General features: G+C 38.9%; 1 protein-coding gene across 6 annotated transcripts in view; it reads left to right on the top strand.

The window, feature by feature from the left end:
- Window positions 1–22,775, top strand: part of OPHN1 (oligophrenin 1) — a 594,929-nt gene that overhangs the window by 450,148 nt on the left and 122,006 nt on the right. For all 6 annotated transcript variants that reach the window (XM_023249184.2, XM_045051063.1, XM_023249185.2 and 3 more), the window contains one exon: window positions 12,918–13,077. In XM_023249184.2, the coding sequence (XP_023104952.1) occupies window positions 12,918–13,077 (160 nt within the window). The remainder of the gene's footprint in view (window positions 1–12,917; window positions 13,078–22,775) is intronic.

Here is a 22,775-nt window from a genome sequence, read left to right as displayed (position 1 = left end):
TTAGGGACTTCTTTGGTCTTACTGCTTTTAGGACTTTTTCTTTATCTCTATATTTTGCAAATATAGTTATGATATGTCTTCATGTTGGCCAGCTTTTGTTGGTTTTGATGGGAGTTCTCTGTGAGGCCTGGATTTGGATATCTATTTCTTTCCCAAGATTAGGTATGTTTTCAGCTATAAATTGCTCCAAAAATCTTCTGCCCTTTTTCCCTCTTTTTTTTTTCCCTTGGACTCCTATGATATGAGTGGTATTCCACTTTGTGGGGGTCCTAAGTTCATGATCCAATATTTTTCTTTCTCTTTTCTTTTCAGTTTCATTATTTTCCATAATTTTATCTTCTATATCACTTATTCATTCTTCTGCTTCTTCCATCCTTGTGGTCATTACAATCAGTCTGTTTTGCATCTCGATTATAGCATTTTTTTTTTAAATTTTGGCCTGATTAGTTTGTATGTCTTTGTCTCTGAAGTCAGGGACTCCCTGGTGTCTTCTATGTTTATCTCAAGCCCAGATAGTATCCTTATTATTGTTCCTTTAAATTCTATAGCAGGCATATTACTTATATCTGTTTGCATTAAATCACTGGCCATGATCTTTTCTGGTCTTTCTTTTGGGATGAATTCTTCCATCTTGGCATTTTGTCTAAGTCTCTATCTTCTTCTGTATGTTCAGAAAGCCTGTTATGTTTCCTGATCCTTAGAGTAATGGCTTTATGAAGTAGAGGTTATATAACGTCCATGGTCTGGCGCTTCAGAAAGTGTCTCTGGAGTATGCTTTGCACTCTGCTGCTGTGTTATAGCTGCTCTACCCCTCAAGTCAGTCCTATGCAGAGTTTCCTCTTGCCTGCAGTGGGGAGTGTTTGGTCCATGGCCATAATGTGGTGAGTTTTAACTAGGTTGCTCTGGTCTGCCTGCTAAAAGAGACCTGATGCTATTTCCACTAGAGCTAAATCTTTGCAGAACTCTATGGTCTGTACACATGGTATGTGTGTGTGGGGGGGGGGTTGTGCTGATCTTCTGGGTGAGGGGCCAGCTGTGCTGCTTCAGCAGCACACTTACCCGAGAAAACAGTACCTGTTTAGCATAAGAAGGTGGGGCTTGGTGTAAGGGGTTTATGCTGCTAGTGTTGGCACTGTGCTGCTTACTGAAGTCAGTTTATGCTGAGGAGAATGAGAGAGATGGTGCCTTCAGGCCCCTTTATCCCTGCAGAGGCAATGCCACCTCTTTCAAATGCACTCCAAAAACAGGGAACCATCTCTAAGCAGTGCATCCCAGGTGATGTTCAGATCATGTCATCTGCCCATCTGGCTTTCTTCCTTCTAGGCTATTTGCTCTCCTTCTCTACAGTAGCACTGCAGAGCCTTCTAGCCTCTACACTTGCCATGCCACACACTTCTAAAACTTTAGCCTTTGAGCCCCATGATTGTAAAACCTCACAAAAATCAGCCCCTCTTATTTTCCCAGTGAGTAGCTTTGGGGAAATGTTTCCTTGTGCGATCCCCTATGCATTCCTCTCTCTCTCCTCTCTCCATGACCAGGGCTCCCTCCCTTCTGGGGCACCCACGATCCTCTTCTCCCCCAAATCATGTCTGTGCACTTCCTACCTTTCATGTTGTGTCCTCTTCTCTCCCTCTAATTGTGCAGTTTGTTCTTTTAGTACTCAGATTTATTTTTGGATATTCAGAATGATTTGATATTTATCTAGCTAAGTTCAGGGGACCAGACAAGCCTAAGGCCCTCCTACTACCCTGCCATCTTAGCTCTTTGTGTACTTAGCTCTTTGTGTAGCCCTTTGTGTACTTTTTCTTTGGAGGTGAATACTGAGGTATTTGGAGTTGATCAATTTACTTTTAAAGGATTTAGAAAAATATATAGAGAGATGTAAAACACGTGTAGTAAAATGCTAATTATTGAATGTAGGTATGACAGTATGAATGTTCATAATACAAATTTTTTCAGTATTTTGTATGTTTGTAAACATTATAAGCCAAAAGTTGTAGGGAAAATTCAAATAAAAAATAGGCTTCATTCTAATAGGGAAATACACACATGAGAGGAAAATCCATGTACTTTTAAAATTCACATAATTATTCTGCCTGCCAACCGCTGCTTTGCTAATCTATATATAATTATATCTTTGCCTTTGTAAAGTATTCCCACTGCCAACCCATTTTCTAAGGTAATAACAGACAGACACAAACTCTCATCAGCCAATATGAGGTTCCCAAATATCCAGTTCTTTTTGAATAGTACTTACAGTTACTATTAATCAGAGGTAGGAGAATGCTACAGGTTACCTTCCCCACAACCTCACTACCAGAGGAATATTACAATGGAAGTGATACTCAGGCCTTTTTCTGCTACTCATGCATAAAAACAACCTCTTCTATAAACTCCATGAAGTCCCAGTTCTCTTTCCTTTCAGATGCTCTGACTGCATTTGCATCAAATGTTCACTGGATGGAGATAAATAATATAGCAACACAACTGGAGTCAGGCAATAAAATCCTGTGATCTATGCTCAAATGAAAGACTACTTTGTAATCATAGGCCTGGGCTATGATTCTATAAGGTGTGGCTCGGGGCGCCTGGGTGGTGCAGTTGGTTAAGCGTCCGACTTCAGCCAGGTCACGATCTCGCGGTCCGTGAGTTCGAGCCCCGCGTCGGGCTCTGGGCTGATGGTCAGAGCCTGGAGCCTGTTTCCGATTCTGTGTCTCCCTCTCTCTCTGCCCCTCCCCCGTTCATGCTCTGTCTCTCTCTGTCCCAAAAATAAATAAATGTTGAAAAAAAAATTAAAAAAAATAAATAAAAGGTGTGGCTCTTTGGCTTACTAGATTCTTATTTTTGTAATAACACGTCTGTTACTTCTGAAGCAATACTGTACATTATAGAGATTAGAAAATACATAAAAAAATTAAAAGTAAAATCTCTTTATCCCCAGTATCCAAAACCACTGCTATTAATAATTAGTGCATTTTTTCAGATCATTCTGTGAATGTGTATTGATACACACACACACACACACACACACACACACACACACACACACAATTTGCATTTTTTTTACCAAAATTAGATTATGGTATTCTGCAACTTATTTTTTTCAGTTCAGCTATTTCTACTTTTCAGAAATATTAGCATTTTCCCATTGAACCAAAAATTCCCTGTGTAGATTGTGTGTTCAATCTAGTACTCCATAGAGTGCCACACATTATATCTACCTCATATATTATTTTCATTTTCAAAAATTCTAGCACAGTCCCTTTTTTATTGACTTTGGCTTATTGATAAGACTAGATCCACCATTTTTTCCTGCAGAGCCTTACTACTTGTGTCTACTTTCTTTAGTATCATATTGTTCAGCTTATTCCCATATCTCCTTTATTTCTGCTAAAGTAGAGATTATATTTAAAGACTAGTTGAATTCAAATTAACTATTTTTTGACTAGAACATATAATAGGCAGTGTTGTGTCCCATATGGTATATCACATTTGAAGATGCATATTTGTTGGTCCACCCTACTGATGTTATGATCGACCATTGCTCTATTCTTCTAACCTATCTATGCAAGTTTGGTAGTGTCCATACAATATTTGTAGTCACTCCATATATAGTATCTTGACACATCTAAGCAATGAGAAATCACTTTACCATCAATCATGCTAATTTAAAAAGCCTCTGGTGTTGATTGGAGGTGCAGTTGTCTGAAGCTTATAGTAATCCCTCTGCCTTCTGATTAGAGTTTTTAAAATAGTAATCAATCACTCCTACTGTATGTAAGCATGTATTTACAATTATAATACTACAGTTATAACTAACCTATCCTAGAGTATGCATGAAAACTAACAAACATATATCAAATTTTATCAATTCTAAGGGGCACTTTTTTTCTAGTTGTAACCTGAATTCCAAATGCATCTTAGAATCAATAGTTTATTGGGGCACTTGGGTGACTCAGTCAGTTAAGCATCTGACTTTGGCTCAAGTCATGATCTTGCACTTCATGAGTTCAAGCCCTGCATTGGGCTCTGTGATGACAGCTCAAAGCCTGCCTCGGATTCTGTGTCGCCATCTCTCTCTGCCCCACCCCACTTTCATTCTGTCTGTCTCTCTTTCTCTCTCTCTCTCACAAAAAATAAACACTAAAAATATTTTAAAAACATTTTTAAAAAAGAATCAATAGTTTCTTAAAATTACTGTTGTCAGGCAGCAGAGCAGTTTTGATATAATGTCATAACCTTTACATGCATGAACTTGGTCATAGCCACTCATTTTGTAGTCTTTTGGTCAAATGATGTTCATTGTTGAGTTTAGGTTCTATTAAAATGTTTTACAATATTATATAGTTTGACAATAAACTGATTGTTTTTCATACTTAGTGATCCATAAAATGATGATGTGGTTGCAATTGATGACATTGATGAAATTCAGGACATTGCACTGACTGTGTTGAAGTATTTTTAAAGTAAATTACAGTTGAAAAATGAAAAGAAATGAAATGAAAATAAAAAGTAAAGTAAAGCAAAAAATTTACAGGTAATATAACATCAATAGAGGAAACCAAACCTATCTAACCTTAAGGGCACCCATGGAAACTGCTCACTTTGTGACAGACACTGACTCACTCTCTCCCTCTATTAGTATCTTGTCCCTTAAAAATTCCTTTTTATTATGCAAAATTTCAAGTGTATACAGAAATAGAATAAATAGTGTAAGGAACCCTCATGTGTCTATCACCCAGCTTCAAAAGTTATCAACTTTTGTGGCCAACTGATGTAGCCAATCTTGTTTCATCTATATCTCTACCCACCTTCCCCTGTATTATTTTGAAGTAAATCCAAGACATCATATTATTTCATCCATAACTATTTTAGCATGTATATTGAAATAATGAAAACTATTTTTACATATAAATACAATATAATTATCATGCCTAAACATAAGTTAGTAATAATTACTTAATATTATTATTTATTCTGTGTTCAAATTTCCAGTAGTCTCAAATATGTCATGTGGTTTTTCCTTGAATCAGGATGCAAATACTATACATACATAGTATCTATTGAAATGTTTTTTAAACCTATTTTAATCTTTAACAGAGGTCAGAAAATGTTTTCCACAAAGGATTAGATTGTACGTATTTTAGGCTTTGTGAATTATATAGATGCTGTCACAACTACTCAGTTCTACCTTTGCAGTACTAAAGTATCCATTGATAATATGTGAACAAATGGGCAGAGCTATGCTCCAATAAAACTTTATTTACCAAAACAGATGGTAGGTTACATTTGGCTCAACAGCCGTAGTTTGATGACCCCCAATCTATAGCAGTAGTTCTGAAGCTTTTGTGTGTATCATAAGCACTTAGAGGGCTAATGAACACAGAGGCCAAATCTTAATATAATATAGGATAGGGCTTCTATGTTTTTACCATGTTCCCAATACAAAAGTTTATTCATCTTTTTTTCTTGTAATTTCTTGATTAATGGAAACAGATCATTTGTTTTTTCAAAGTTTGCTATGGTTGGATCAAGAGGCTTGCTCTTATTCCAGTTCTTTTTTTGATTTTTTTTTTGAGATACTTGGTTTTGGGGTTTTCTTTTGTGTGTGCTTTTTTTGTTTTGGGTTTTTGGTGATGGTGGTGGTGGTGGTGTTTAGAGTGGGGAAGAAAAGCACACTTTATACATTGTCCTGTGTTATTCCAACAGTAGATACATAATGTGTGGCTTTCTTTTTTCCCCATTACTTTCAAGAGACAGCTTTCTTAGATTCATTAGATGGCAGATCTTGAAGCCTCTTTAGTTCACCTAATAACTTGCTCATTTTACAGACAAGAGAATAGATATCTAAGGATAGAAAAAGATATGCCAAAATTCACACAGCACATAAGTGATGAAACCAGCTTTAATGAACTTCTTCAGTTTTTATGTTTTCCATATTTACTGACATATAATTGACAAATAAAATTTATATATGAAATTATAAATAAAATTATATATATTTAAGATACATATACAACTTGATGGTTGGTGTGTGTGTGTGTGTATATATATATATATATATATATATATACATATATATATGTTATGAAATGGTTGCCACAACATCTATCAACTCACATAATTTCACTTCTTGTTGTAGTGATAACACATAAGATTTACCCTCTTAGCAAATTTCAAGTGTACAATACAGTATTGTTAATTCTATTCGCATTGCTATACATTAGATCTCCAGAACTTAATCATCTTATATAACTGAAACATTGCACCTCTTGACCACCATGTCCCCATTTCCCCCTCCCGCAGTTCCTGGAAACCACCATTCTACTCTCTGTTTCTATGTTTGACTATTTTTGGATTCCGCATATAAGCAGGATAATTTTGTCTTTCTGTGGCTGGATTATTTCACTTAACATGTTTTCTAGGTGCATCCATGTTGTAGCAAATGGCAGAATTTGCTTGCTTTTTAAGGCTGATAAACATTCCATTGTATGTATATATTTAACTATTTGTCTATTGTTGGACACTTAGGTTGCTCCCAAATATTGGCTATTGTGAATAATGCTGCAATGGGAGTGCAGATATCTTTTTGAGATAGTGATTTAATTTCATTTGGATTGTCTATGCAAAATGAACAAACATTTTAGAATCTCTTTCTAATTTTTTTTTCAACGTTTTTTTTTTATTTATTTTTGGGACAGAGAGAGACAGAGCATGAATGGGGGAGGGGCAGAGAGAGAGGGAGACACAGAATCGGAAACAGGCTCCAGGCTCCGAGCCATCAGCCCAGAGCCCGACGCGCGGCTCGAACTCACGGACCGCGAGATTGTGACCTGGCTGAAGTCGGACGCTTAACCGACTGCGCCACCCAGGCGCCCCCATTTTAGAATCTCTAAATGTAGGGGCGCCTGGGTGGCTCCGTCAGTGTAAGCGTCTGACTCTTGGTTTCGGCTCAGGTCATGATCTCAGGGTCGTGAGATTGAGACCTGCATTGGGCTCAGCGCAAGCATGCAAACTGCTTGGGATTCTCTCCCTCTCTCTCTCTCTGTCTCTCCCCACTATGTGTGTAACCCCCCCCCAAAATAAATAAATAAACTTTAAAAAAGGAATCTCCAGAAGTAGAAATAGAGTTTTATTTGAGCCCAAGATAAGGACAGTTGCTCAGGAAACATAGTCTTCACAAGGAAGAAAATGCTCCAGAAAATTAACAGTTTTTACAAGGCTATATAGTTTTTTACATCTTACAAAAGCTCAAAATATTATATATTTTGAAGATAGGCAAGAATCATGAGTTGTATCATGAATACAGGTGATGTAGGGCCACTGAGCAAATGGTCAAGAAAGAATTCTTGAGACACTTTCAGTGCAAAAAGGTGTTTTCATTAAAGCATGGGACAAGACCCCCAGGCAGGAAGAGATGCACTGTGACTGTGAGGATTGATTGACTATATACTTTCAAGTTGGGGGGTAGGAATAAGGGAAGTCTCTAAAATGATTTCCATATGTTAAAGAAGACTTAACAGGATCCTGGAGGTCTGACTATTGTCAAGCTAAGGTTGCTTTTAGTCTCTAGCAGAACATCAAGATTAAGTCAGCCCTGAGTTTCTTGAGGAATTTCACACTCTGCATGTCTCAGGCATTTATCAATGGGCTGCAAGTTGTAAGAAAATTTAATTTTATCTATGTTTTTCTTGCCTTTGTTCTCCTCATCATAGGGAGTAGGAACATTGACCAATATCTCAAGGACAAGATGGTTTTCCTTTATGCTACTCATTCAGAAAGCAAGTGTACATTGTATGTGTGGTAAGCCATAAATCAGGCTTCTGATTTTAACAAAGTTTATGTACATTCATGCTAAATAAGAAATCTAAAATGGCTTCCCTTGTATATAGGCCTTTAGAGAGTTTTTCTCTCATCAGGATATATTTCCAGAAATGGGATTGCTGGATCATAAGGTTGTTCTATTTTATAGACTCTCAAATCAAAATTATTTTTCCCTCAACTGGAAGCTTTTTACAACTTCCCTCTGATATCCACTTTTTAAAAAAATATTGATGTTCAAGAATTTGTACCCATTGTTTTTAGCCCATGTGGACTAGAGAATTTAAGGTTTATTTGCTGTCAAATCATATCACAAACTAATTCACTACTCACAGTGCCCTTTTGGTTTTATTCATCTTATGGTTTGGGGTGTGACTTATGCCCCTTAATGGTTCTCAAAATGTATAATCAAAGGAAATATGTCAAATGCAAAGAAATCTACCCAGAAATAGGTTATCTTCCAAATCTTATAGTGTTGTGGGATTTTTTATGTCAATACCCAGGGTTCATTGTCTCGCCACTTTGAAGAATGAAGAGGTGAACACAAAATGAGCAGCAGGCCAAAGTTTATTAGGGTATAACATTAGGAAAGAAGAATATTCTTAAAACTGTCTTTACAGAGAGGGGATGTCCTTGTTTTATAGGGTTCTGGTCACCTCCCTTCCCTTCCCCCTTTCTTCTCAGGTCTCATCGTTATTGGCTTGACAACTCTAGGTGCTGGGTTGTCCATTCCTGATTGGTTCAGTTCTATTGTGTAAGGAGTCAGACTGGTCAGACTGTCCCTCATATAACATAAGTTTTATGGTTTACTTTTTTAAGTTAGGTATGTTGATTGTCAAATTCCTGGGGGGAACATGAGAGGGAGTAGGTGGTATCTGTTACATTCTTAAGAGGGACCTTATATCCGAGGGGTTTTGCTGCAGTTAGACATTCCTAGAATTGTTCCAAAATTTGTTTTTCCCCACCCAGGGACCTGAGGTCCTAATCTTTCCCTCTCTGCCTATTTTATCCTATCTTTTCCTATCATAAGAAGGCCAAGAAGTAAAAGAATGTCCTAAATGGGATACCAGTGATGGGGTTTTGGAGTGGTGGGAGTCTGGATCTGATGACTAAAAAGAATTCTTGAGACGTCTTTGGTGCAAAAAAGAATTCTTAAGATGTCTTTGGTGGAAAAAGGTGATTTTATTAAAGCACAGGGACAGGACCTGTGGACAGAAATAGCTGCACTGGGGTTGTGAAGAGTGAGTGATTATGTACCTTCAGGTTGGGAGGGGGGTCAGGGATAGCATAAGTCTCTAAGGTATTTTGGAAACAAGGTTTCCAGGACCTTGAGGGGCTAGCTGCTGTTAGGAAAAGGTCATTCATTATTGTTTAGTAAAAATTCAGTCAGGAGACCCTTAAGATGTATATCAGTGGGCCATATGCTTGGAGGATGGTTACTAACATATATCTTGGGGGGTAGAGATAAAGGAAGATTCCAAAGGAATTTTTATATGTTAAAGTAGATTTACAGTGTCCTTGGGGGGTCAGGATAATGTTAAGCTAAGATTGCCTTTTTCCCTGAGCAACATATCATCATTGAAGCCGCTCAGTTCCTAGAGGAATATCACTCTGCATGTTTCAAGGACTTGTCAATAGGCAGTAAGGAAATTTAATTTTTCATTTCCCTTTGTTTCCCACATCACCAGCAACCTCCCTTAGAGACATAGAAGGTGGTTTTAGCTTAAAGGGGCCCCCACACGGGTTTTGATTTCTTGAGAGGAATTAAGCAGGCAGTAGGAGGCAATAGAATGACTGTAAGACTTGTGGCCAAACAAATATAGGTTTGAATCCCTGTATTTTCATGTATTCACAAACTCTGTGATCTTGATTAAGTGCTTTACCCTCTATGAACCTAGGCTTCAGAGATAAAACACTCTGCCTTTTTTGGAGTTGGGAGGATTAAGCAAGCTTTGGCACCTTCAACCAAAGTCATTTCCTTTCAAAGCTCACATAAGGAGATAAGCATTCACACATGTTGGAGGCTATCTTCTCAGGAGTGTCTTTGCCTTGCTACTAGTGGTTTAGCCATTCTGTATCTCTTGGTGGCTGTATAGAGTTGTTTTTCCATTTTAACATTTCAAAAAATTCTGTCATTAAATAAAGGTTAATTGGGGCACCTGGGTGGCTCAGTCAGTTAAGCGTCTGACTTCGGCTCAGGTCATGATCTCACAGTTTGTGGTTTTGAGCCCTGCGTCGGGATCTTTGCTGACAGCTCAGAGCCTGGAGCCTGCTTCTGATTCTGTGTCTCCCTCTCTCTCTGCCCCTCCCCTGCTTACACTCTGTCTCTCTCTGTCTCTCAAAAATAAACAAATGTAAAAAAAAATTAAAAAAATGAGGGTTAATTGTAGAAATATTTAAACTGTTAAAAGGGACCCATAGCCAGCCCAGCAATAACAAATGCCTATGCATTGTTGCTGTTCATCATCATGTGAATTTCACCAGCCTTTGTCATTGGCTTAACATTAGGATTTGTCTAAGGATTCTGTCCCTCCCAATTACCCAGTTAGTAACAAGAACCTGTTGATGGGGTCAACCTCTCAGGGGTCTTTACCTGAGCAGGGAGTTTTGAAAATTAGTGTTTGTGGTGGGTTGTCTCATAGACTTACCTCCCCACCCCACAGCCAAACTGACCAAACAGCTGTTCACCTTTCATTTGGTTCCTCCAGTAGTATTTGAAAAAGCACTAGAAGCATTCATTTCCATGAAAAATAATTAATTGGCACCTGATGTGTATGAGTCACACACACTTGGAAGTTGTTTACCACCTAGTAAAGGAGGCAGATTAAAAAAAAACAGAAAATCGTAACATACTTGCTTGCCAATGGTATCAATCAAGAAGAAAATGGGCTGTGATAGCTCTGAAGGATATGTCATCTGAAGTGTATCTCAAAGGATAGACATTCTTTAGATCCGGGAAGAAGGAGACGTTCTAAGCAGAAGGAGTGGCATGTAACAACATGGTACAGCCATGTTGTTAATCTAAGCAGTGTAATATATCAAGAGTGTCAAAGGTCAGCAGAGCCTGAATGGAGCCTCCTGTAGAGGTAACAATAACATCAGATCTTTCTGATGCAGTATTTCCAGGATACCATGCTAAAGCAATTTAGCTCTATGCAACTTCCCTCTAAGGTGGATACTATTTTTGCATGTGGAAAAATTGAATCCCAGAGAGGTTAGGTTACTAACACTGTTGCACAGCTATGTGGTAGTGTTAGGATTCAAACCCAGATCAGCTTCAGAGTCCAAGCTGTGCATTGGGATTAGAAACAGGCATCAAGTTGCAACTTTGAAGAGTTGGTCCTATCCTATAAATGATAGGAAACCCCTAAAGAGAATTTAAGCAAGGAGAGTGACTAGGGATTAGAACATTAGTGATTACAGGCTCTACTCTGATGAGACTGATGGTGATTTCAGGGAAATCCCTTTCCTTCTTTGGAGCTCTTTGTTTTGTTTTCTTTTTGTTTTTGTTTTTGTTTGTTTGTTTGTTTGTTTTGGTGTGTGTGTGTGTGTGTGTGTGTGTGTGTGTGTGTGTGTGTGATTTCATCTGTAAAATGAGGACAGTGATAAAGGGCTAGTTTAAAGTATCCCTTCCAATAAAAAGCTTCTGCACAGCAAAGGAAACAACCAACAAAACTAAAAGGCAACCAACGGAATGGGAAAAGATATTTGCAAATGACATATCAGACAAAGGGCTAGTATCCAAAATCTATAAAGAGCTCACCAAACTCGACACCCGAAAAACAAATAACCCAGTGAATAAATGAGCAGAAAACATGAATACACACTTCTCTATAGAAGACATCCAGATGGCCAACAGGCACATGAAAAGATGCTCAACGTCGCTCCTCATCAGGGAAATATAAATCAAAACCACACTCAGATATCACCTCATGCCAGTCAGAGTGGCCAAAGTGAACAAATCAGGAGACTATAGATACTGGAGAGGATGTGGAGAAACGGGGCCCTCTTGCACTGTTGGTGGGAATGCAAATTGGTGCAGCCACTCTGGAAAACAGTGTGGAGGTTCCTCAGAAAATTAAAAATAGACCTACCCTATGACCCAGCACTAGCACTGCTAGGAATTTACCCAAGGGATACAAGAGTGCTGATGCATAGGGGCACTTGTACCCCAGTGTTTATAGCAGCACTGTCAACCATAGCCAAATTATGGAAAGAGCCTAAATGTCCATCAACTGATGAATGGATAAAAAAATTGTGGTTTATATACACAATGGAGTACTACGTGGCAATGAGAAAGAATGAAATATGGCTGTTTGTAGCAACATGGATGGAACTGGAGAGTGTTATGCTAAGTGAAATAAGCCATACAGAGACAGATACCATATGGTTTCACTCTTATGTGGATCCTGAGAAACTTAACAGAAACCCTTGGGGGAAGGGAAGAGAAAAAAAAGAGGTCAGAGTGGAAGAGAGCCAAAGCATAACAGACTCTTAAAAACTGAAAACAAACTGAGGGTTGATGGGGGATGGGAGGGAGGAGAGGGTGGGTGATGGGTATTGAGGAGGGCACCTTTTGGGATGAGCACTGGGTGTTGTATGGAAACCAATTTGACAATAAACTTCATATATTGGGAAAAAAGTATCCCTTCCAGCCCTTAGAGTTTTTTGCTTTCAAACTAGGGGTGGGGAAAATGCTAGATTCCTGGCTGGCCAAGCTGGTATACATTTATCTATGTGCTTTATTGTTTTTTATATGTGCTTTATACATGCTGTACTTCTTGCCTGGAATGCTGTCTTGCTTTTCTCCTGTCTTTCCAAATACTTTCTAACTATAGCTGCCCACCCTCCTTCTCTTAACTCCTACAGTGATACTAAGTTAGATGTGTCTCACTTTGGCCCCTAATTATATACTAACTTTTATTCTTTGCTACTTGCTTCTTTTGTAGTATTTTATTCTCATATATATTTTGGACTCTCTTTTTTTTCCTTACTATTTAGTTTCTCTTACCCCCTATATCACCTAACACAGTCTTGGTTGGTTACAAGGGGTCTTGGAGAAAGTCTTATTAATCATTTTCTTTCTCTTTTGGCAGTGTATGTGAGCACAGCAAAGATAATCTTATGACCCCCTCTAACATGGGGGTGATCTTTGGGCCCACTCTGATGAGAGCTCAGGAGGACACTGTTGCTGCCATGATGAACATCAAATTCCAGAACATCGTGGTGGAAATCCTAATTGAGCACTTTGTCAAGGTATGCATTCCCTGTTCTCACCATCACTTCTCCAAGCATGTGACACTTTCCCCTAGGCACCTTTTAGAGTTGTGTCTCCTTCCCTGGCTCAAATTGATAATGGAAGGAAATTCCATTTTGACACAATGGCATTTAATAACATATCTCACACTGTGAAATTCATTCATTTAGAAAATATTGCTCAATTCTATAATTATTATTAGGCACCAGACTAGACGATATAGAAGAAGAAAAAACAAAAACTATTCATGCCTGTATGGAGCTAACAGTGTAATATGGTGATAGCCATATAAACAAATTAAAATGATAGATATAAAAGTGGTGCATGTACAATGAAACCATAAATAAAGCAATACTAATACTTATTTAAACCTTATTTCATTTCAAACAAATTTAGGGTTGTATATTTTATATGGCATGTAAAATATGAAGTACTGTACATAATAATTAGGTCAAATGGAAAAGGAGAAATAAGGATAGACAGAAAATGTACCCAGGAATGAGGCTAGACAAGAAATATTTATTGACAAGTCCTGTACACTTGTTACAGATGGCCCATCATCAACCTCTAAGCTTTCTAGCAGCGAGTACCATCCTAGAAAAACATAATTCGATAAAAACTTTTTGCAGGGGAGGGGGCTAATAATATAACCCAGATAGCATCCACAGTTCAAATCCAAGCTCTGCCACTTACTAGCTGTATTTGGTGGGATACAGGTAGGCCTCTAAGACTCCACTTACAAACACAATGGCTCCAACAAAAGAGACACTTATTATTTGATTGTGGAATAGTTCAGTGAAGTGTTTCAGGGCTGGTATGGTGATTTGACATGAGCAGGAACTCAGGTTCCTTCTTTCTTTCTTATTGTTCTGCCATCTCTAAGGTGCTGCTTCATCTGCATGGCCAAATACCTTCTGTGTTATATCATTTGAAAAGGTTGAAAGAAAGTCAAGTGAAGGATTCAAACCTTTCCATTAAGCCCATGACCTGGAAGCCCCATATACCACTTTTATTTATCATTTCAGAATTTAATTCCCTGGTCACATCTGGCTATAAGTGAATTAGAGGAGTGTAGTTTTTATTTGGGACACTCATATGCCAAGATAAGACTTTAGTTCTTGTGCTAAAAGAAAAATGAGAGAATGTATATTGGATAACAGCTGGCATTTTCTGTTATATTATCTGTGTTACATCAAACAACTTCTATGATAGTCATTTTTTCAGCTAAAATGTGAAGATGATAATAAAACTGTACTATGTGACAGACACATGTCCAAGGTCATTTAGCTAATAACAGAGCTGGGGTTTAAATCCAAGTAGCATAGAAATCCTTAATCACTTAATCCTTAATCAGTGCTGCCTCACCAATAATTTTTGAACAGTGATATTGTTGGGCATAGAAGGCACTTTGGGATTGTCAAGGATGGGTACTTTCAGAGAAGTACAGCTTATGTTAATACTGAAGGTGGAAATAAAGGAAAATAGGAAAAGGAATTTTCGAGGAGATGACCCAGTGTGAACAAAGGCCCAAGGGCCTAAAACTTCAAGTAATCTGGTATTGTTGGAACATGAAATGAAAATAGCAGTGGCCAGAGATGTGATTGGAGGCAGACAGGGGCCAGGTCCTAAAAGGACTAAATTCTGCCTAGTTGAGGAGTTTGGAATGTTTGGAATTGTTCCTGCAAGCTTGGGAAAGCATATCATAAAAGTAGAATAGTATGATAGACAGACTTACATTTCGAAGGCATTATCTTGACTGTGGTGTGAAAGAGAGATCACAGAGAGGGAGTGTAGTGTCATAGTGAGAGCAATAAACAACTGCAGTCTGAGTCAGGGTGGTGGGAAAAAGAAAAGAGAGGGAAAAGTATAAGACTTAGTTATTGGAAATGGAAATTGTGGGAGAGGAAGATGTCTGAATTCTGGATTTCTGATGTGGCTGACTGGATGGATGGGACTGTCCTTCATACATGTAAAAATACAGAATGTTAAAGTTTTGGGAAAGTTGGGGAAAAAAACTTAATTAGGGGCAGGTTGGACTTTAGATTCCTGAAGGATATCCAGAAGGCATTATCTAGGAAGTAGTTGACTATATAAAGTAAAGAGTAACAAACTTTTCTTTATTTTTTCAAAAAACCAACTCTTGGTTTCGTTGATCTGCTCTACAGTTTTTTTAGATTCTATATTGTTTATTTCTCCTCGGATCTTTATTATTTCTCTTCTTCTGCTGGGTTTAGGCTGCCTTTGCTGTTCTGCTTCTCTTTCCTTTAAGTGTGCTGTTAGATTTTGTATTTGGGATTTTTCTTGTTTCTTGAGATGGGCCTGGATTGCAATGTATTTTCCTCTTAGGACTGCCTTCGCTGCGTCCCAAAGCATTTGGATTGTTGTATTTTCATTTTCGTTTGTTTCCATATATTTTTAAATTTCTTCTCTAATTGCCTGGTTGACCCACTCATTCTTTAGTAAGGTGTTCTGTAACCTCCATGCTTTTGGAGGTTTTCCAGACTTTTTCCTGTGGTTGATTTCAAGCTTCATCGCATTGTGGTCTGAAAGTATGCATGGTATAATTTCAATTCTTGTGAACTTATGAAGGGCTGTTCTGTGACCCAGTATATGATCTATCTTGGAGAATGTTCCATGTGCACTCGAGAAGAAAGTATATTCTGTTGCTTTGGGATGCAGAGTTCTAAATAGATCTGTCAAGTCCATCTGATCCAATGTATCATTCAGGGCCCTTGTTTCTTTATTGACCATGTGTCTAGATGATCTATCCATTTCTGTAAGTGGAGTGTTAAAGTCCCCTGCAATGACCACATTCTTGTCAATAAGGTTGCTTATGTTTATGAGTAATTGTTTTATATATTTGGGGGCTCCAGTATTTGGCGCATAGACATTTATAATTGTTAGCTCTTCCTGATGGACAGACCCTGTAATTATTATATAATGCCCTTCTTCATCTCTTGTTACAGCCTTTAACTTAACGTCTAGTTTGTCTGATATAAGTATGGCTACTCCAGCTTTCTTTTGGCTTCCAGTAGCATGATAAATAGTCCTCCATCCCCTCACTCTCAATCTAAAGGTGTCCTCAGGTCTAAAATGAGTCCCTTGTAGACAGCAAATAGATGGGTCTTGTTTTTTTATCCATTCTGATACCCTATGTCTTTTGGGTGGCACATTGAATCCATTTACATTCAGTGTTATTATAAAAAGATATGGGTTTAGAGTCATTGTGATGTCTGTATGTTTTATGCTTGTAGTGATGTCTCTGGGACTTTGTCTCACAGGATCCCCCTTAGGATCTCTTGTAGGGCTGATTTAGTAGTGACAAATTCCTTCAGTTTTTGTTTGTTTGGGAAGACCTTTATCTCTCCTTCAATTCTAAATGACAGACTTGCTGGATAAAGGATTCTCGGCTGCATATTTTTTCTGTCTAGCACCCTGAAAATCTCGTGCCAATTCTTTCTGGCCTGCCAAGTTTCAAAAGAGAGATCATTCACGAGTCTTATAGGTCTCCCTTTATATGTGAGGGCACGTTTACCCCTTGCTGCTTTCAGAATTTTCTCTTTATCCTTGTATTTTGCCCGTTTCACTATGGTATGTCGTGCAGAAGATCGATTCAAGTTACATCTGAAGGGAGTTCTCTGTGCCTCTTGGATTTCAATGCCTTTTTCCTTCCCCAGTTCAGGGAAGTTCTCAGCTATAATTTCTTCAAGTACCCCTTCAGCACCTTTCCCTCTCTCTTCCTCCTCTGGGATACCAATTATGCATATATTATTTCTTTTTAGTGTATCACTTAGTTCTCTAATTTTCCCCTCATACTCCTGGATTTTTTTATCTCTCTTTTTCTCAGCTTCCTCTTTTTCCATAACTTTATCTTCTAGTTCACCTATTCTCTCCTCTGCCTCTTCAGTCCGAGCTGTCGTCATTTCCATTTTGTTTTGCATTTCGTTTAAAGCGTTTTTCAGCTCCTCGTGACTGTTCCTTAGTCCCTTGATCTCTGTAGCAAGAGATTCTCTGCTGTCCTCTATACTGTTTTCAAGCCCAGCGATTAATTTTATGACTATTTTTCTAAATTCACTTTCTGTTATATTATTTAAATCCTTTTTGATCAGTTCATTGGCTGTTGTTATTTCCTGGAGATTCTTCTGAGGGGAATTCTTCCGTTTGGTCATTTTGGATAGTCCCTGGCGTGGTGAGGACCTGCAGGGCACTTCCCCTGTGCTGTGGTGTATAACTGGAGTTGGTGGATGGGGCCGCAGTCATACCTGATGTCTGCCCCCAGCCCACTGCTGGGGCCACAGTCAGACTCGTGTGTGCCTTCTCTTCCCCTCTCCTAGGGGCGGGATTCACTGTGGGGTGGCGTGGCCCATCTGGGCTACTTGCACACTGTGAGGCTTGTGGTGCTGGGGATCTGGCGTATTAGCTGGGGTGGGTAGGCAAGGTGATTGGGGGCAGCAGGGGCAGGCTTAGTTCGCTTGTCCTTAGGTGATCCACTTCAGGAGGGGCCCTGTGGCAGCGGGAGGGGGTCAGATCCGCTGCCGGAGGTTTGGCTCCGCAAAAGCACAGAGTTGGGTGTTTGCGCAGAGTGAGCAAGTTCCCTGGCAGGAACTGGTTCCCTTTGGGATTTTGGCTGGGGGATGGGCGAGGGAGATGGCGCTGGCAAGCGCCTTTGTTCCCCACCAAGCTGAGCCCTGTCGTCGGGGGCTCAGCAACTCTCCCTCCCTTTGTCCTCCAGCCTTTCCGCTTTCCAAGCAGAGCTGTTCACTTATGACCTCCCAGACGCTAAGTCGCGCTTGCTGTCGGAACACACTCCATCCGGCCCCTCTGCTTTTGCAAGCCAGACTCGGGGGCTCTGCTTGGCCGGCAGCTTGCCCCTCTGCCCCGGCTCCCTCCCGTCAGTCTGTGGAGCGCGCACAGCCTCTCAGCCCTTCCTACCCTCTTCCGTGGGCCTCTCATCTGGGCTTGGCTCAGGAGACTCCGTTCTGCTAATCCTCTGGCAGTTTTCTGGGTTAGTTAGGCAGGTGTAGGTGGAATCTAAGTGATCAGCAGGATGCGCCGTGAGCCCAGAATCCTCCTACGCCGCCATCTTCCCTGTAGGCAAGAGTAACAAACTTTTCTTAAAGAACAATATGGTAAATGTTTCAGGCTTCACAGATCTTAGAAATCTTTCACAGCTGTTCAACTCTACCTTTGTATTGGAAAAGCATGTAAACAAATGAGTATTCCAATAAAACTCTATTTACAAAACAGGGAGCAGGCCTATGGGCTGTAATTTCCTGACTCTTGATCTCAAGCCCAAATTTCATTTATTAATTAATTGAATAATTGATATTCATTCAACCAATATGTATTGAGTAACTACTATTTGCCAGGTACTATTTTATTTTTTATTTTTTAAGTTTATTTTATTTATTTATTTAGAGAGAGAGAGAAAGAGAGAACAAGTGCAAGTGGGGGAGGGGTAGAGAGAGAAGGAGAGCGAGAATCCCAAGCAGGTCCTATGCTATCAGTGCAGAGCCCAACGTGGGGCTTGAATTCATGAACCATGAGATCATGACCTGAGCCAAAATCAAGAGTCAGATGCTTAACAGACTGAGCCACCCAAGTGCCCCTGCCAGTTACTATTTTTGGGCCTAGAGATACAACCCTCATGGAATTTACCTTCTAAAAGAAGTAGAAAAACAGTATTTAAAATGAGTAAAATACATAGTATGTTAGATGGTAATGGGCATTAAGAATAAAAATAAAGCAGAGAAGGGGAATAGGAAGGGTGGAAAGTGGTTTTCCAATTTTAAATACATGAAGACCTCACTGAGAAGACAACTTTTGAGCAGAGATCCATAGGAAATAAAGGAGCAATTTCATTCAGATATCTGAGGGAAAAGCATTTTACGCTGAGGAAATGGTACGTATATTATCCCTGAAGCAGAAGTGTGCCTATCATGTTCAAAGTACAAAAAGGAGGCCTGATTAGCTAGAAAGGATTAAACAAAAAGAAAAAACAAAAACAAAAACAAACAAAACAAAAACAAAGAAAAACCCAAGAAAATGGAGTCAGAAAGAAAATAGAGAAGGGAAGCTGAGTAGATTCCAATATGTCCTTAGAATCCATTGGAAGTACTTTGCGACTTTGCTGTATCTGAGTAAGATATAAGGAGGTTTTTGACCAGAGAAATAACACAATTTGTCTTATGTTTAACAGGACTATTCTGGATGCTGTGTGGATATAAGGGTAGAAGGAAGGAGACTGATTAGGAAGCTGTTTCAGTAATGCAATTAAAAATGGTTGTATCTTGCATGAGGGTAGTAATAGTGGAGATGGTAAGAAGTGGTCACATTCTAAATACATTTTGAAGTCAGAGCCAACCGGATTTGCTGACAAATCACATGTGAAATGTAGAGAGAGAGGAGTCATGGGTAACTTCAAGATTTTTTTTTTAATTTGAGCAATTGGAAGGATGAAATTGCCATTTACTGAGATACATAAGGGTGAGAGAGAGGAGAAACTCAGTTTACAAGTTAAGATAGATATGCCTGTGAAACATCTGAGGTCAGAGAAGAAGGATTAGAGAAATAGAGTTGACATCAACAGCATAGAGATGGTGTTTAAGACAATGTGAGTAAATATTCTTGCCTATGGAATACGTGTAGTGAGAGAATAAATATTAGACAAAGAATTGAAATGTAAGGAGTGCCAATGTTTGAAGGGCCAATAGAAGAGATTATAAAACACATTGAGAAGGAATGGTCAGTGAAAGAACTAGGAGATAGGGGAGCCACAGACTCCTGGAAAGGAGAGAGTCTTAGGAAGGAAAGAGTGAACAGTAGTCTCAATTTATCAAGACATGTTATGTAGGACAAGCACTGAAAAGAATCTACTGCTTTAAAAGTTGTTAATTTTTTAAAAATATAAGCAATAGATGTACATGCCAAAAAATACCATAAAGAAAGAATAACACACACACACACACACACACACAGACACACACACACACACACACATATAATCAATCACAAGAATACTCTAAATATGGAGGGAGGAAGGCAGACCAGATTGGCTAGGAACCTTAGGACCTGAGGAATGACATGGCCTTGAGTCATCTGGATTTTGTTTTTGCCTCATGTCTTCCAGATTGGGTAGTGTAGAAGCTGACAGCCTAAGAACACCAACAGGTGCAGTCAAAAAAAGGTATCAACAAAAGCCCACTCTCTCTAGCCAAAGGACCAGGAAAGCGAGAGCCCCACAACACAGAAAATGTTTAGATAATAACATCTCTACTCCAGCAAAATATCACAGAAAAATTGTGGCCCCACCCCCCCCCCCCCTTCCAGCAAAGACTGTGCAGGGAAGGTAGACTTCTACCTTTGCAAGTCTGTAACAAGGCATCTGAGCCTCCCTCCCCCGACTCCATGTGGTAGTGTCAAGAAGACCAAGTGAGGAGCCAGAGTTTCATCCTCACCTGGTGGTAATGAGACACCTTCCCACACTCCTAATCGTGTCAGTGGAGACCACATGAAGCACCTGGACAACCATACCTATTTGGCACTGTAGTAGCATCAGAGGAGGCCTGGTAGAAATACAGAATTTTAACCACCATTCAGTGGTAATATGGCTACCACACTGTAGTGTCAGTGTAGAGGATACCATTTTGGGAAGAATAATGAGATATCCCTCTCCCTCCAGCCAGAGAGGTATCAGCAGAGGCCTACGTGGGAAGTCTGAACTCCTACCTATCAGTAACAAGTTCTTCCCTTCCATTGGGATGTCGATAGAGGCCTGGACTTTCACTCAGTCCTGGCAGTAATGAGGCAGTGCTCCTCCTTCCCTATAGTGCCAGTGTCAGAAGAAGCTGGCTATAACAGAAGATACAAAAGATACAAGTAAGAACAAGGGTCACATAATACCCCAAATCTGCAGGCTTCAGTTGAAAATCGTTTGTCAAAATAATACCAAGAACCAGGAAGATTACAACATGAATGAGAAAAGACCATCAATGGATATCAGCACCAAGATGACACAGATGCTAATTATCTGACAAGAATTTTAAGGTAGCCATTATAAAAATGCTTTAATGAACCATTAGGAATACATTTGAAAGAAAAAAAAAGAGAATCTCAGCAAAGTAATAAAAAGTTTCTTTAAAGAAATACAGATTCAGCAACTAAATAGAGGGTATAAAAATGATATAAAAGAAATAAAAAATAACCAAGTGAAAATTATAGAACTGAAAAATACAATAAACTATATTTTAAAATCCAGTGGATGGGCTTAACAATAGAATGGGGGAGGACAGGGGAAAGAAACTAAGGGGTGTCTGAGTGGCTCAGTTGGTTAAGTGTCTGGTTCTTGATTTTAACTCAGGTCATGATCTCATGGTCGTGAGATTGAGCTCCACATCAGGCTCCGCGCCCAGTGTGAAGATTATCTCCCTCTCTTTGGCCCTCTCTGGCGCTCTCTCTCTCTCTCTCTCTCTCTCTCTCTCTCTCCTCTGAAAGAAAGAGAAAGAAAGAAACTGAACTGTTACAATAACAGAATCCAAACAACAGAAGACTAAGGCTAGAACAATAGAAGACTAAGAGAAAATGTAGCCAGCAGTCCTATCGTAAAAAATGGCTAAGGGGAGTTCTCTAAACAAAAAATATACAATAAAAGAAGGAATCTTGGAATATCAGGAAGGAAAAATAAACAATAGAAAAAACAAAAATATGGGTAAATTTAATAGACTTTCCTTTTCCTCTTGAGTGTTCTCAATTATGTTTGATGGTTAAAGCAATTTTTCCAGCTTTATTGAAATAAAATTTACAGTATGATCTGATGTGTAATGTATGTGAAAGAAGTGTTTAAGACAATTGTTTTATAAGAGAGGGAGCATAGAATATCAAAGGAGGTAAGGTTTGTACATTTAACCAAACAGGTAAAATATTGACACCAGTAACCTGTGATGAGTATATATGTATACCTAATGCAACCACTAAAAATCTATACAAAGAGGTACACTCAGAAACACTGTAGATAAACTGGAATTCTAAAAGTGTTCAAGAAGACTTAGCAATCCTAAATGTTTATGTAGTGACAATAAACCTTCAAATTACATGAAACAAAAATTTGTAGAGCTAAAAGGAAAAATAGAAAAATCCACAATTATACTTGAAGACTTTAATAACCCTCTCAACAATTGAAAGAGCAACTAGATAGAAAATCATAAAATATTTAGAAGAATTCAAAAACACTATCAACCAACAGGATTTATACAATGCTCCAGCCACCAACAGCAGAATATACATTATTTTCAAGTAGCCATGGGACACATACCAAGATAGACCATATCCTGGGCCATAAAACAAACCAAAAACCTTAAAAAATAAAAGTATGCATGGTGTTTTACTGACCCCAATGGAATAAAACTAAAAATCATTAACAAAAAAGCAACATAAGGCTTGGAGGGAATAATGGCAAGATTGAAGAACCCAGCTACCCCATCCTCCAATGTTATCAATGATTGTATAGATGTCTGTGAGCAAAAATAGCTCTTGGAGACCTCTAGAATTCACATAGGTAGTTTTAGCAACACAATGGAACTAAAAAATCAGAGAATAACTGCATAAGAAGAGAAAGAAAACTAACTTCATTTTGCTTACATCATCCCATTCTACAAGATAGTGTTGTTCAGTGCCAAGAAGGAATTTCCCAGCTAGAAAA

This window comes from Felis catus, chromosome X (assembly GCF_018350175.1).
Source record: "Felis catus isolate Fca126 chromosome X, F.catus_Fca126_mat1.0, whole genome shotgun sequence".
Taxonomy (NCBI): Eukaryota; Metazoa; Chordata; class Mammalia; order Carnivora; family Felidae; genus Felis; species Felis catus.
The sequence above is the reverse complement of the archived record's forward strand: the minus strand, read 5'-3'. Positions and strand labels throughout refer to the sequence as shown.